The sequence below is a fragment of the Phoxinus phoxinus genome (genome assembly GCF_949152265.1).
Source record: "Phoxinus phoxinus genome assembly, chromosome: 16".
Classification (NCBI taxonomy): Eukaryota; Metazoa; Chordata; class Actinopteri; order Cypriniformes; family Leuciscidae; genus Phoxinus; species Phoxinus phoxinus.
Genome location: NC_136891.1, coordinates 13,400,232 through 13,417,865, shown reverse-complemented (window position 1 = coordinate 13,417,865; position 17,634 = coordinate 13,400,232). Strand labels below are relative to the sequence as shown.

Here is a 17,634-nt window from a genome sequence, read left to right as displayed (position 1 = left end):
AGTAAAAAGCCTTTTAGGATAACTAATGTCCAACTTCAGCTCATGGTTCACTTGTCTTTCTTTGCGGATTTTTATAAAGTAGACTGAAGAATAACTTTGATATTGTTAGTAATATGTCAAGATGAACACTTTCTGGACTAGCAGCTTAGGTTTATTTGATTATCCATAAATATTTTTTTATAGAAAAATCATGTTCAAATGTGAGTATCAACTTGTCACTGTAAAGTGTGTAGTAGAATTCACAAAGAATGATAAGTGACGCAGAAAAATTAACGAAACAAGGAACAGGTGTGTAACTAATCATAAATTATGACAACAAGCAATGAACAAGAGTTCAGGTAATGACTGTGACAAAGAAAACCATGACTAGAAACTAAACAGAACAATACAATGAAACTATTACACTAAGACATGATAATAAAACTAAACGTGACCTCGCGAGATGGGAGGAGCCAGTGGATGAGAGCAGGCCCATGGCAGAACTGATGGAGGGAGGAGCCAGGGCCGAGATGGGAGGAGCCAGTGGATGAGAGCAGGCCCATGGCAGAACTGATGGAGGGAGGAGCCAGGGCCGAGATGGGAGGAGCCAGTGGATGAGAGCAGGCCCATGGCAGAACTGATGGAGGGAGGAGCCAGAGGCGAGATTGGAGGGGCCAGGGCTGAGATGGGAGGAGCCAGTGGATGAGAGCAGGCCCATGGCAGAACTGATGGAGGGAGGAGCCAGGGCTGAGATGGGAGGAGCCAGGACCGAGATGGGAGGAACCAGTGGATGAGAGCAGGCTCATGGCAGAACTGATGGAGGGAGGAGCCAGGGCCGAGATGAAGACGACTTGGGACCAGGGTTGGGGAGTAACGGAATACATGTAACGGCGTTATGTAATCAGGATACAAAAATCCAGTAATTGTAATTCGTTTCAGTTAAGTCAAAAAACGTAGTAATTAGATAATAGTTACATTTTGAAAAAAGGGGGAATACTTTCAGGATTACAATGGTTTAATTTAAAACTAAATAAATCAGTATTTTGGCATAATAACACTATATTAAGCGCTGCTTGATTGTACATTAGTTCCTGGTTCTGTTGCCAGTAATGACTCATGTGTGCCACCCGCTGGTGCATGCGCAAATAACAGCTGTCTACAATCTCCTCAGACGCAGATTGAATCACTGCTGCTAGTAGAAACAATACTGCCCGCGGGTAAAAACGCTTTCAATTCATTGATGCTGGAATCTGTAGAAATTAGGAGAGTAGCTTTTTTAGTACCCAAAATATCCTTTCTTAATCTCTTCTCACTTAACGGGATGTTCGCTGTCTAGGTAATGTAGGGAAACTCCCACTGCCAACGCCCCAAGTTCAGTCAGGTAAATTAAGAAAGATCACGGCTTTAGTCAACATGTAGGACTATTTTAAAATAAACTAATATGTAGATTGTGTAGAATTTTTAAATGTATTTTTATTTATATTTTTTGCTTGTACATGTATGTTAGTTAAAAATAAAACAAAATAATATGTAATACCATACGTAATACATAAATATGTATTCTCGGCTGTGAAATTCTTGATAAATAAAAGTTGTTTTAAAAAATAATATTACTTCTTTCTTGACTTTATTTATATATGTGACCTTGAAGTGATCCAAAAGTAATCAGATTACATTACTTTCATATTGTGGTACTTGGATTACGTTACTGAATACTTTTTTTATGAAGTAATTTGTAACTGTAACAGAAACATTTTTAAAGTAAGCCTCCCAAGCCTGCTTGGGACTGGGCTGGACCAGTAGAGACTGAGAGGCTTTAGAACTGGACTGAACCAGTAGAGATGAAGACGACTTGGGGCTGGGCTGGACCAGTAGAGACTGAGAGGCTTTGGAACTGGACTGAACCAGCAGAGATGAAGACGACTTGGGGCTGGGCTGGACCAGTAGAGACTGAGAGGCTTTGGAACTGGACTGAACCAGCAGAGATGAAGACGACTTGGGGCTGGGCTGGACCAGTAGAGACTGAGAGGCTTTGGAACTGGACTGAACCAGCAGAGATGAAGACGACTTTGGACTGGGCTGGACCAGTAGAGACTGAGAGGTTTTGGAACTGGACTGAACCAGCAGAGATGAAGACGACTTGGGACTGGGCTGAACCAGCAGAGAGGATGACGAATTTTGACTGGACAGGACCAGTGGAGACTGAGAGGCTTTGGAACTGGACTGAACCAGTAGAGATGAAGACGACTTGGGGCTGGGCTGGACCAGTAGAGACTGAGAGGCTTTGGAACTGGACTGAACCAGCAGAGATGAAGACGACTTGGGACTGGGCTGGACCAGTAGAGACTGAGAGGCTTTGGAACTGGACTGAACCAGCAGAGATGAAGACGACTTGGGACTGGGCTGGACCAGTAGAGACTGAGAGGCTTTAGAACTAGACTGAACCAGTAGAGATGAAGACGACTTGGGGCTGGGCTGGACCAGTAGAGACTGAGAGGCTTTGGAACTAGAGTGAACCAGCAGAGATGAAGACGACTTGGGACTGGGCTGGACCAGTAGAGACTGAGAGGTTTTGGAACTGGACTGAACCAGCAGAGATGAAGACGACTTGGGACTGGGCTGAACCAGCAGTGAGGATGACGAATTTTGACTGGACAGGACCAGTGGAGACTGAGAGGCTTTGGAACTGGACTGAACCAGTAGAGATGAAGACGACTTGGGGCTGGGCTGGACCAGTAGAGACTGAGAGGCTTCGGAACTGGACTGAACCAGAAGAGATGAAGACGACTTGGGGCTGGGCTGGACCAGTAGAGACTGAGAGGCTTTGGAACTGGACATAACCAGCAGAGATGAAGACGACTTGGGACTGGGCTGGACCATTAGAGACTGAGAGGCTTTGGAACTGGACATAACCAGTAGAGATGAAGACGACTTGGGGCTGGGCTGGACCAGTAGAGACTGAGAGGCTTTGGAACTGGACTGAACCAGCAGAGATGAAGACGACTTGGGGCTGGACTGAACCAGCAGAGATGAAGACGACTTGGGGCTGGGCTGGACCAGTAGAGACTGAGAGGCTTTGGAACTGGACTGAACCAGCAGATATGAAGACGACTTGGGGCTGGGCTAGACCAGTAGAGACTGAGAGGCTTTGGAACTGGACTGAACCAGCAGAGATGAAGACGACTTGGTACTGGGCTGGACCAGTAGAGACTGAGAGGCTTTGGAACTGGACTGAACCAGCAGAGATGAAGACGACTTGGGACTGGGCTGGACCAGTAGAGACTGAGAGGCTTTGGAACTGGACTGAACCAGCAGGGATAAGAACGTCTTGAAACTGGGCTGAACCAGCAGAGAGGATGACAAATTTTGACTGGACAGGACCAGTGGAGACTGTAGACCGTAAAACATTCCATCATCCAGCTCAATATAACTTCAGTGGGGACCCAGCTCATTTCATGCACCTCAGCGAGTGTGGACAGGGCTCCAAACCATGTCAACGAACTCCACTATTATTCCCTCGATGACGGATGTTATTGCCAGCTGTTCAGACTCTGCGTTGGGCTCAGGCTACGGGACGAACATGGCCTCTGGCAATCGCTCTGGCTCTATCTTTGTGGCGGGCTTGGACTCTGATTCTGCAGAGGGCTCTGGCTGTTGGTGTATCAATGGCATGGCTGAAGGCTGGCTGGGCTCTGGATCTGAAGTGAGGCTTGCATTATCCTCTTCAGCAAAGCAGACAGTGAATGGGGAGTTGCATTGAACCAGCACCCACTTCACTCCAGTCGTGCCTTCTGGGATAGTGAGTGCGGCACGCCAGGTCTAGGATCCCTTGTGTGATCCTCAAGGGAGCGATCTCCTTGCTCTATCAGGAGCAGATGGACACCGTACATTCATGATCTTTCCCTTTTTCCTGTTTAAATCTGTGTTCTGTCATGGTAGCATGTGTAGTAGAATCCACAAAGAACTATGCATGACACAGAATGAACTAGTGATAAGGAAACTTTAATGAATTTGAGGAAAACTCCAAACATACACTATACTTTAACATAACATTGATGGCACCGAACAGAGAACTGAAAAAAATTTGATCAAATAGATCATTAAGGAAACAAATAAGTTTCCTTAAAGTTTGCTCTGACAAACAAATAATCCTTCCTCATAAGCCTGATGGATTAGTTTTATTATTCACATCTTAGTTTATTAATAGTTTCAATGTCTTGTTTCATTTAGCTTCTATCATCGAATTGCATTGCATTATGTTTTAAAACAATCAAACTTTGATTATAAAACGAAGCATTTAAATATAATCTTACTAAGACATATTATTAGCAGATATTGATATTTATAAGCATTTTATGTAAGTATCTGCTATACTGTAATACAGATCTCATTCATTTTCATTACAAGAATATCAGCATCTGCACCAAATTGCATGTTGTTGTTTAGGCCTAAAAACTGAATAAAACTGAGCTGTTTTTAAACACATAAATAAATAAAAAATGTTCACAAGATGTAAAATAAATCTCTGATGTTCCCAGAGTGTGTGTGTGTGTGTGAAGTTTTAGCACAAAATGCCCCACAGATATTTTTATAAAGCATGTAAAGTTGTCACTTTTTGAGGGTTTGCAAAAACGCACCGTTTTTTGTCTGGCCCTTTAAATGCAAATGAGCTGCTGCAGTGGGCGGGGTTTCAAGAGCTCATGTGTGCTAGCAGCTGCCATTACCTCACGCAGACACACTAAAATGACAGAAACTGTTCTGTCTTTAATGTTAAAACGGAGTCAGACAAAGATGGTGAGACTCAAGAAGAAGTGACAACATGTAGAATGCAACAGGATGTCTCTGAATGGTTAGTTGACTCACAAATGTACTCTTAATACAACAACTTATCCTCTTCTCAACATGGACTGCGTGTTCCCGGGGTTTATGTACATTTTAGGGTTGCTGATGTCACTAACCCGGAGGAATGTCGTGTAGTCCCTACCAGCCGTTTGTTGTAGTCCTTTTCTTTAAAAGCAAATATCTCCCTTTGCTTTGAACTTACGTTGTAACTTTGCAGATGTTGTTTATGCTCAAACAGCAACATTACACACTAACTAAAGTTAGAAAAGTGAAATCATACTTTATCACCCCTTTAACATTTTGTCTAAAGGTAAAAAAAAAATAAAAAATTAAATAAAATTTCTGATGATGTTATCATATATCAGGCTTTACAGTGTTAAAATGAGCTCACATGAAGTCAGGTTCAAATTCGGCCCTTGTCACATCTCAGTCACATCGACTTTTCTGACTGGTTTTGACTGTCCTATAAATTCAATATGTTTTGAATTTATGACTGTGTTCATAAATGACTGTGTTCTCAAATGACTGTGTTTTTCATGTGTGTAGAGCGGCATCCCATCGAGTACGCTATCGACGGCACTAACAGATGGTGGCAGAGCCCGAGCATAATGAACGGGATGGACTACCATTACGTCACTGTGACTCTGGACCTGCAGCAGGTAAATGACAACCACAGCTCACACTAACAGCCCTGACTCTCAGCCACAACAGCCAATCAGAAATCAGCTCGGGCTTTCTCCAGGCATTCCATACAGCCACAGGTCCATATTCAAATGCTCCAGCTCTTTATAGCATGATGGATTCTGATTGGCTGTCAACGTTTTTATCGTTCATCTGCTGGGGGAAAAATCATTCTGAAAGTGAGTCCAATGGTATTGCTCCTCGGTGTCGTTATCATTGTAATCTGGAATAATTTTTTAAACTTTAGAGTTATATTTTTCATCTTTGGTGTGAACAACGTGTTAGCCTGAAACGCTTTTAAAAAATGAATATCTAAAATATGTAGGCATTTATAAAAATTTCTCAAAGCCATAGTTGAAAATTCTGTCATCATTTCTGTCACCACACTGTTCCTCCTTCTGCAGAACAATAAATAATTGTTTTACAAATCGTCCCAGACACTCTTTTCCATGCAGTTTCTATGAGTGGGTTCTGGAGATTCATAATAGACACACCACCTTAACAAACTATCATAAAAAATGTCTATGCAAAGTAGATGACAGTCCAGTTAAGAAATATGGTTGCATTATAATTTCTTCCTTTTTTATTTTTAATGCTAATCAGGAATGAAACGGTCCCCTGCTCTGTGGTGAGGTGCTGCAGTCTTGAAAAGCATCTCTATTCACTCACTCGTCGCCTCTGTTCTTCTTCTCCCGCTCGTGGCGTGTGTGTGTGTGTGTACAGAAGCAGTGGCAGGTTAACTCTGGCAGAACAGTGAAATGCAGTGGCGTTGAATGGCTTGCAGTAGTGTGTGGGCAGAATGCTCCCATCAGCCCTTATTAGATGCTGATCTGAGGCCAGCGCGAGCACTGCCGCCCAACCGCAGGAAATTACACAAACACCTACAGACACGCAATTAAAGCAGTCAACAGATGACACCGGGTGCAGGCCGGTCAGGATGAGAAGCGACGTGCAAATTAATAGATGGGAGGCAAAATTATATAAAAAATAGAAGCGATGGGAAGTAAGGAGCACCGAGAATAATTGAACGATTTAACTGTTTGTAGCACGATTCTGTACGATTTATGTTAGATAGAATCATAGATGCATAATTCTACTGTATTTTTCATCAAATAAATGCAACCTTTAGAGACTTTCAAACACATAAAAACAAAGCTAACTGACCCCCAAAGTTTTTAACGGTTGTGTATGATGGAGCTTGATAGCCCCAGTTCTCATTTTCATTTTATGGAGAAATGTGGCAATATTATTCACCTAAAAAATGAAGGAAGAAAGTCATACTCTATTTCGAACAGCATGAGGCTGATAAATAATGACAGAATGTTCATTTGAGTGTGAACTATCTCTTTAATTCCTGCATTGTTCCTCTGTGCTGAAGAATATGACAATGAGTGCAACACGGTATGGTGAGAGAGAGAGAGAGAGAGAGAGAGAGAGAGTGAAAGGTGGTGGTAAGATAGAAGACAAATGAGTGTGACAGGGTTTGAGTATTCATTAGAGGGGCTGTAGAGGACATTTAGAGTTAATAAATCAGACGAGAGGCTGTGTAATTACTGACGGCAATCACACGTACAGCATCGGGCCACGACTGCCATCTTACCATCACTCACTCCCTGACAACCTGTCGTCACAATGACAAACGTGCACTAACACATTACAGTCTCCCATTCAGCACGCAGAGCGCTAGAGCAAAACCCATCTGAACTGAGGAAATTGATTCAATTGAATTAAGCGGTTATTTATAAACAGCAGGCTGATATGCACACGCTGTTCCTACTCCTTTATGTGCAATATGTTTTAGATGTTTTGTACACAGTACACATACATTTCAGGATTAGAAGAGTCCGCTTGAACTGTACATGTGCAGATTTTCCACATTTTCTAGCCTTGCCAAATTTGCACATATTGTTTTTCAGGCTCTGTCTGTTCACACTCAAGTCTAATGATCGTGCATGTGCTTCAGTGTAGGAAACTGTGTGTGTGTGTGTGTGTGTGTGTATGTGTATGTGTGATGTTCCAATCACTGCAGATGTTAACCTGACCTCAATGCTCTTTAGAAATGTGAATAATCATACTAAAGCCCTGCACAAACACATACACGTGTTCAAACGCACGCACACATGCACTGAATGACTTTTTACCATTTTATGAGCACATTTTACAGAAAATCAGACGTTGAAATTCCTGTTGGATGTGCATGTCTAAATGAGGAACAGTAAGAAAAAGGTTCAGAGTTTATTGAAGGGTCACCTGCAAATCTTGCTTGATAATTTAGTGTTTGTTTTTAGGCAACAACAAAAAAATCCATATTAAAATAATATAAAAAAAATGCTAAATTAAAAAGCAAAATGTTGTTTACAGAAGTATTGGTCTGTGAATCATTAAAATCTTTTCTGGAACAAATTCCCACAGTAAAGAGAACAAATGGAGAAAATAAAATCCCCAAGTTAAACAAATGCTGAAATGGTAAAAGAATACAAAACAATATCCAGATGTTTGTCTCATTTGGTTCAATTATCAGGAAGTGGAAATCCAACCACCTACACTGCTTTGAAAACATGTTTGGCCAGATTTCTCTACAAAAAACGGCAATGAAATGAGAGAAAACCCACAAAAAAAGCCAACGATCACTTTAAAGGAGCCACAGAGTTTAGATGCTGAATGAACGTGGCCTCTAGAGCTCTGCACAAAAGACCAAAACAACCTTATAAAAGCAGAAGGCATAACCTCGACCATGAGATTAAGACTGACATGTCATTGTCAAACTATCCACCTTATTTTGCATTGAAGATGTTAGCTATTTTCTGCTATCTGTGAATGTGCGAGACTTACAATTCAAGTTACGAATTAAAGCACCTCTCTTATGTTACAAATATACTTCTCAAAATTTAAAGTAGTTAATCTACATTCAAAGATAGTCATGTTACTAACATCAGTTATGTTTGTATCTCAGTGCTCATGCCTAAAAACAGCATATCTACAGTGAAGTACAGTATGCTAGGCTGACATCATGCCACAGGACTGACATCTTCTTAAAATAGAGGGAAGAATGACTGGTGCACATATGAGAACAAATGGGAACAAATGAGCCAGGCAAACATCTGATCTCTGTCCATTTGAGAGTCTGTAACATTGTTAAAATAATTGTGCACAACCGTAAGAGCAAATACCTGGAGGAATGAGCCAAAATAGCCTAGTACAAACAGTACATACTGTACCTAACAAAACAGCTCTTTAACCTACAATGAACACTTATATTATATACAGTCGTGCTAAGAATTAATGGTACCCCTGGTAAATATGATAAAAAATGGCTGTAAAAAAAAAATCTGCATCGTTTATCCTTTTGATCTTCCATTCAAAAAAATTGGCAAAAATCGAACCTTTAATTTAAGTAAAATAATTGAACGTGGGGGGTAAATCACATTATGAAATAAATGTTTTTCTCCAAAACACGTTGGCCACAATTATGGGTTCCCTTTTATTAAATATCTTTTTGCAATCTCCTTTTGCCAAGATAACTGCTCTGAGTCTTCTCCTATAATGCCTGATGAGTTTGGAGAACACCTGACAAGAGATCAGAGACCATTCCTCCATACAGAATCTCTCCAGATCCTGCAGATTCCCAGATCCATGTTGGTGCTTCTTCTCTTCTGTTCACTGACTTCATCGGGTCAGGGAAATGGGACGGTCATGGCAGAAGCTTCTTTTGTGCTCCGTAACAAATTTTTGTGTTGATTCTGATGTTTGTTTTGGATCGTTGTCCTGAAGATCAAACCATGGCCCGTTACAAGATTTCTAGCAGAAGGCGTCAGGTTTTGATTTTTTATCTGTTGATATTTGATAGAATCCACAATGCCATGTATCTGAACAAGAAGTCCAGGACCTCCAGCAGAAAAATATGCCCACAACATTAAAGATCCAATGGTATATTCAATTGTACACATGGGGTACTTTTAATAAGCGAGGTCAGAATTGTTGCATTATTCCAAATAAATAAATCTAAAGATTCACAAAAAATTATCAAATTCACAAATAAAGAGATTAAGATCCACAAATAAATGTACAGTAAAGAGTTTCACAAAAAATTATACAATTCACAAATAAATAAAATGAAATTGAATTTGAATATGAATATTAATATATTCATATGAATATTTACAAATGTTTTATTATTTTACAAACACAACTCTGCCTGGCATTTATTTGTGAATTGCTTCCTGTGCATTTGTAAATCCCCTCACGCATCTGTGGATTTTGAAACACTTCTAGCGGCTACGTGCAGAGAAATCCACTAATAAGTAGACTCCACCCACCGTTTACTCAAGCCAATCAGATAACGGCCACATTGAGCTGGCCAATCGTAGCACGTTCTGGCTACAACCAATCACGTTTGGCTTTACACTCTGGGCGGGAACTGATTATTGCACCCTTGAAAGCATAGATATACACTATGTCGCCTTGGCTATGGCAGTTCATTGGAACGAATGCGTCAATAGAGCCGCCATCATGGAACAGGGGAGCCCCTCCTCTTTAATGCATTAGCGGCAATGTAGGCAAAGGTCTAACGGAAATAAAATCACCATAAATCGTCATGAATGCGATTTTCTTTTCTTTTTTTTGGTTCGTTCCAACGATTTTCAATTCTTTAGATATTTTCTCACAGCCACTTTCTATTTTGTGATGCTCAACCATCTTTTGCTGCACATCAGAACTATATTCTTTGGTTTTACTCATTGTGATGGATGATTAAGGGAATTTGGCCTTTGTGTTTCCTCATATTTAAACTCATGTGAAACAAGAAGTCATGGCTGGACAATTTCATGTTCCTAACTTCCTAGTCACCCTGGTGTGCTAAAAAAAGGTAAATATTAATATACTTCAGACACATTTTACTCATAAAAAAATCTAGGGGTACCAATAATTGTGACCAACGTGTTTTGGAGAAAAACATTTATTTCACAATGTGATTTCCCCCCCACTTCAATTATTTTTTGAATGGAAGATCAAAAGGATAAACGATGCAGATTATTTTTTTTTACAGCCATTTTTTATCATATTAACAAGGGTTATCATTAATTCTGAGCATGACTGTATATAATATAAAAAGGCTAAAAGGACTGTATGTGTAATGTTTAGGTCCACAGGAAGATGAACAAGATTCAAAAGGTCCAGGACAAAGGAATTTATTCAAATAAAACTTATTAAAAAAAAAAGGATAAAGTAAACAGCACAGTGTGTAACACACGACCATACCCGGCAATGAACAGTGAACAATGAGGTAGTTAAATACACAGTGATGATGAACTTAATATTGAACAGCTGTGATGACTGAATGAGTGTCCATGGAAACTAATGACTGGTGGGAAACTAGGGACAAGGAAACAGGAAACTGATGATAAACAAACTTAAAGTTCATGAAAGTGAAACTTAAACAAACTAAACTGAACGTAAATGTGACAGTATGCATTGTGGACAGCTTTACCTATTAATTAACTATTTACTATTAACTATTGTTTGACTCTAATTACAGTCTCATTAAAAGTAATAAACAATACAGTCATTTTTCAGATTAGGGTTCAACTCTCATTATTAACTAACTATTAACTATGACTTTTGCCTCAATAAACTCCTAATTGCTGCTATTAATAGTTAGTAAGGTAGTTGTTAAGCTTAGGTATTGGGTGGATTAAGGGATGTAGAATATTGTCATGCATTAATATGTGCTTTATAAGTACTAATAAACAGCCAATATCCTAGTAATATTGCAACTAGTTAATAGTGAGAATTGGACCATAAACTAAAGTGTTACCAACAATACAATATTTAAAAGCTGTTATCTGGAGCAGATGATGTTTACTTTCACAGCTTCTCTCTTTCTCTCGCAAGACCAGCAAAGTATGGTATTTTATGCTTCATTATTATTCATCATCATTCCTAAATCATGGACAACTGACAAGCACACGTCTGGAGGAGCAGGTGTTCTCTTCTCAGCTCTCAGGAATGCTACTGAACTAAACTCATTAAGCTACATTTTACTTCGTATGGAAAATATTTATTCATTGAAAAGTGCAGTTTCAAACCACATCCTAATCCTATTAGAAAACTTTATGCATTTTTACAAAAAATTAAATAAAATAAATAAATAAATAAATATATATAGGCTGCTATACATACAAATCAGGGCATCCCCAAATGGAGGTTTTGGGAGTTTTTGTCAGCTTTAGCTCACTTTAGAATTTTTCCCCAAAATATGATTTAGAAGGGACACACACGCACACACACACGCACGCACACACGCGCACACGCATACACGCGCACACACACACACACACACACACACACACACACACACACACACACACACACACACACACACACACACACACACACACACACACACACACACACACACACACACACACACACACACACACACACACACACACACACTCCAAAATTCCAAAATGTGCATTTCTAGATATAAAAAATGTAATGGAAATAAATGAGGAGAAAAGTAAATGGGTGAAAATTTTTTGATAATTTTTTTATTATTTTTGTTAGTTGAAATTTGTTCAGTCAAATTATGCAACATAATGCTGGATTCAGTATGATATCAGGAAAATTAGACAGTGGCAAAACAACATGTTCACTCCCAAGTGTTTACCCTTCTGGCTTTTCAGTTATTAAACATTTGCTGGAGTTTGTTCATCTGAACTGAAAGTTATTGAAGCCTCTGAGAATAATCTTTGACAGAAGAGATGTGACACGCAGAGAATACACTGTCATCTGTGTGTGAGAGAGAAAGAGTGAGGAGGATAAATATGTGTGTGTGTGTGTGTGTGCTTGTGCGTGAGTGTGCGTGTGTGTGTGTGTGTGTGTGTGAAGGAAGGTCTTGAGGCCAGCAGACACATTCAGATAAGGGATTCACATCTGTGTTTGAGTCGTGCCATTTCTGACAGGTTGTGGGTTATGACATGTTTTTTATAGCTCTTCTTCTCTGTCACACACTGCAGGGATGGTTGTTTGTCTCCTATGAAATCTGTGGCCTTTGCTCGTGAGAACCGCTACGGTAAATGAACACCTGAGGGCAGCTGCTGATCCTGTCTTCATGAACACTGTCCACACACACACACACACACACACACACACACACACACACACACACACACACACACACACACACACACACACACACACACACACACACACACACACACACACACACACACGACCAATTCAGAAATGCATCAATAATTTTTTTGTTTTGTTTTTTGCCAATAGCAATTTTAAAGGCATACTATGCTGTTTCCGTTTTTTGTCAAACAGCGATGCCTAGAGTCGCGGTGGAGTACTTGTATTTAACGTTACTGTCGTAAATACCACTCACGCAGAGCCGCCTCTTTACTCACGGCCTGATCCCCGCTTCGTTTTCTTCGTCGCCTCTGCCATGAATCACGACCAGACCTGCAGAGTAGCGATCTCGGGACCAGACCTGCAGAGTAGCGATCTCGGGACCAGACCTGCAGAGTAGCGATCTCGGGACCAGACCTGCACAGTAGCGATCTCGGGACCAGACCTGCAGAGTAGCGATCTCGGGACCAGACCTGCACAGTAGCGATCTCGGGACCAGACCTGCAGAGTAGCGATCTCGGGACCAGACCTGCACAGTAGCGATCTCGGGACCAGACCTGCAGAGTAGCGATCTCGGGACCAGACCTGCACAGTAGCGATCTCGGGACCAGACCTGCACAGTAGCGATCTCGGGACCAGACCTGCAGAGTAGCGATCTCGGGACCAGACCTGCACAGTAGCGATCTCGGGACCAGACCTGCACAGTAGCGATCTCGGGACCAGACCTGCACAGTAGCGATCTCGGGACCAGACCTGCAGAGTAGCGATCTCGGGACCAGACCTGCGCAGTAGCGATCTCGGGACCAGACCTGCACAGTAGCGATCTCGGGACCAGACCTGCAGAGTAGCGATCTCGGGACCAGACCTGCACAGTAGCGATCTCGGGACCAGACCTGCGCAGTAGCGATCTCGGGACCAGACCTGCGCAGTAGCGATCTCGGGACCAGACCTGCGCAGTAGCGATCTCGGGACCAGACCTGCAGAGTAGCGATCTCGGGACCAGACCTACACAGTAGCGATCTCGGGACCAGACCTGCACAGTAGCGATCTCGGGACCAGACCTGCGCAGTAGCGATCTCGGGACCAGACCTGCAGAGTAGCGATCTCGGGACCAGACCTACACAGTAGCGATCTCGGGACCAGACCTGCACAGTAGCGATCTCGGGACCAGACCTGCGCAGTAGCGATCTCGGGACCAGACCTGCAGAGTAGCGATCTCGGGACCAGACCTGCGCAGTAGCGATCTCGGGACCAGACCTGCACAGTAGCGATCTCGGGACCAGACCTGCAGAGTAGCGATCTCGGGACCAGACCTGCGCAGTAGCGATCTCGGGACCAGACCTGCAGAGTAGCGATCTCGGGACCAGACCTGCACAGTAGCGATCTCGGGACCAGACCTGCGCAGTAGCGATCTCGGGACCAGACCTGCGCAGTAGCGATCTCGGGACCAGACCTGCAGAGTAGCGATCTCGGGACCAGACCTACACAGTAGCGATCTCGGGACCAGACCTGCACAGTAGCGATCTCGGGACCAGACCTGCGCAGTAGCGATCTCGGGACCAGACCTGCACAGTAGCGATCTCGGGACCAGACCTGCGCAGTAGCGATCTCGGGACCAGACCTGCAGAGTAGCGATCTCGGGACCAGACCTACACAGTAGCGATCTCGGGACCAGACCTGCACAGTAGCGATCTCGGGACCAGACCTGCAGAGTAGCGATCTCGGGACCAGACCTGCACTGTAGTGAGCAGGAAGTAAAGCCGTGAAATCAACGCCCCACCATCACTCTTGCAGAATGCACTCTCCATGCACTTTTTAAGTGGCCTATGTCTGCTCCGTTCCTCCGTTCTGCTCCAATTTTGATGTCTGCTGATTGCAGTACAACAAGAGGCTTGTTAAAATAAAGTAAATACTATCTCGTGCTTCAGTGACTACTTCGATCAGAGAACCTGTCAATCACAGCTGCCAATCATGACGTTACACCACTGTTTTTATAGCATCACGTAACTAACTAAAAACAAACTTATTTTAAAAACAGACGCTTGAGCATGATAAAAACGACAGCAAATGACAGAAACCACCTTTGAAAAAAAGATGTTTGAAGTGTAATTTAATTGTTTAGTTGGTCTCACGTCCCGTTGAATAACATAAGGAGGCGGGGTTTATGACCTATACTAGGACCAGCCACCGGGGGGCGATCGAGACGCTTTGGTTTCACTTTTCAGAGCTTGAGTGGCACGATTGGTCCAGATTCGTTGGATGAGTTTATTATAAGCCAGACACTCGCGTTCACTCTAGACAGAGGTTTATTAGTCTATTCAATCTCATGACACATAGCAACACAGCTAAAAGTATTCCTAATTATGTTGGAGCTTTTATTGAAAGTAGCCTAATTTACCTGTTAAGACATTCCTTCACAAAAATGCAACGTATAATCAGCCAGGCAAAATAAATTTGTCATACTGCTCTCTGTACATTATTACATGATTTGTTTAATTACTGTTTACCAAATGAATAAATGGACATGAAATATATTTATTTAGTATGTGAGAAGAAAGAGAGGCTGTTAAATTCATGTACAACCCAATCTGATAATGCACAAAGCAGAGTGTAAATTAATGTTCAATAATTCAGTGGTCCAGAGTCATTTATTACCTCAGTTCTACAGTGTTGTCCTGGACATTATTCATGTCTGACCACTGAATGCTGCAGCTGACCATTCAGAATGTGTATGTGTTAGTGCGTGTTGAGTTACAGTGTGCAGTTTGAAGTGTACACTCACACGTACACACACGTGTTACTGGCGTGGCCTTCAGTTCCCTTTTCATAGTTTAGTCAGATGATTGTGCTGTTCAGACGTCCTTGATTCACTCCTGCCTCACCTCTCTCTGAACACAACACACAAAACCGCATTGTGCTGCGTGAACCAGCGTCCAGAGAGAGACGGTAACATAAGCCTGTTATCTGCTGGAGATGAAAGAGTGTGTGTGTATGTGTGTGTTTCTCATGGGGCAGTGTTAGCTAAAACGGTAACACAAATGAATAGAGACTTCAGCCTAGCTTCTTTTCCCCCTCGTTTCTCATGTTTTCTTTTTATTCAGGTCAGCTCTTCAGGTAAGCTGAACTGTCACTGCGCCCTGAAGCTCTCTGAAGGCCGCCGAGAACCTGTCAGGGACTGTGTTTAACGTGTCACACCGTGATACACACACCGCCCCATGCGTGTGTGTGCATATGTGCCTTGAGTCTTTTGCTACTGAATAAAAGACTGTGAAATCATGGGAATCAAGTTTTCATTTCTTTCTCAGATCTTCTCTTTCATTTCTGTTCTCCTGTTCATCCATTATGAGTCTGTTGCCAGCTTTATCACATATCATAATTATGTTTGTGTAATGGTGTTTTGTGTTTGACGGTAATTATTAGAAATCTTTCAGAAACATTTCTGATTATTATCAATGTTGAAAACAGTTTTAGTGCTACATATTTTTCATGAAAATATTATTTTTTTACAGATTCTATATCAGGGCTATATACATGTTTGGGAGTATATTAATGTTCTGTTCCACGTTCTCCTCTCACACAGGTTTTCCAGATCGCGTATGTGATTCTGAAGGCTGCAAACTCGCCTCGGCCTGGAAACTGGATTCTGGAACGTTCTCTGGACGGTGAAACGTTCATGCCGTGGCAGTATTACGCTATAACAGACACTGAGTGCCTCACACGCTTCAACATCTACCCCAAAACCGGCCCGCCGTCCTACACGCATGATGAGGAGGTCATCTGTACCTCCTTCTACTCTAAAATCCATCCTCTGGAGAACGGCGAGGTGAGAAACACCTGGACACTAGGGTCAGGAGACTTAACTAGCGTAATGAGGAGGGTTTAATGCCATGATTGACTTCTGAAGGGGTCATATCCTGTACGGTTTTATAATTGTACTTTTTTTCTTTAAATTCATTATTATGTTAATCAAGGTTTCATCATTTAGATTTCCATTCCCATTTTACTATGAATTAGACAAAAAATGCACACATCCAGCAGGCAGAAAGCTCAAAGTGCTTAAAGGCCCCCTGAAATCAAAATTTTCGTTTTTTAGCTTTTAGTATGAATATGTTAGCCTTAAAGGGGAACTGAAACGAAATAGGAAGTTAGGGTCATATAACACACGTGTTATCATTGTTATTTGTGGTAGGACAATTAAAACTTTTGAAGTAGTTACAAGGGGGAAAACAGATATCGTAGTTTGTTGTTTTGTTACTAGGGCGCGGCCATTTTGATTTTCGACGATCCGTGACGTCACTGGAATGGTAGGCTACCTTGACAGCTCCAGCAAAATGCCATCTCAAGAGGATCACAGATCGAGAGGAGGGTCGTATTGCATTGCACCTGGGTGCCACCATGAGTTATACAGGACAAAGGCAGCAGGCCAAAACATACATTACCATCGTTTACCTCTAAGGAGAAAGGCAGTCCTACAATCTTGGCTAGCAGCCTTAAAACGGGCTAGCCCCCCTACAGCCCCTGGGTTTAGGGTCTGTAGTGCCCACTTCCAAACATCTGAGTCTGACTATGAGGAGAGCTTCACTTTTGATTCGAGTGGTAGACTGACGAAGACCAAGTTGAACAGACTCAAGCCTGAGGCAACACCGTCTGTTTTTGACTTCTCTAGCTACAATGCAGGGCAAACCGACAGACCGTCACAGGGCACCATCACATCTAGCACTGTTAGCCGCAGGGAAAGAGCGCTAAAACGCATAAGTCAGGCGGAGAACAGAGAGGTAGGTTTAGCTGTAATCCATGATGCTAAATTAAGTCAAAAACTAGTTAGGGTTAGGTTAGGCTAATCAAGGTTAAAAATGATGATCTGTCTCTCTCAAGCAAATATAACACATCCGATAATACCAAGGACCGAACCTGCTTGCAAAATGACTGGCATAAATGTGACCACGGCAGGTCCTGTAAACAATTTCCACTCACCTCTTAGTTGTAATCGTGATGTTC

At 42.2% G+C, this 17,634-nt stretch overlaps 1 protein-coding gene across 5 annotated transcripts in view; it reads left to right on the top strand.

Annotated features, from left to right (window-relative positions):
• The window catches only part of lama2 (laminin, alpha 2), a 241,973-nt gene that overhangs the window by 50,714 nt on the left and 173,625 nt on the right, over positions 1–17,634 (top strand). For all 5 annotated transcript variants that reach the window (XM_079639032.1, XM_079639030.1, XM_079639033.1 and 2 more), the window contains exons 3-4: positions 5,368–5,480; positions 16,217–16,459. In XM_079639032.1, the coding sequence (XP_079495158.1) occupies positions 5,368–5,480; positions 16,217–16,459 (356 nt within the window). The remainder of the gene's footprint in view (positions 1–5,367; positions 5,481–16,216; positions 16,460–17,634) is intronic.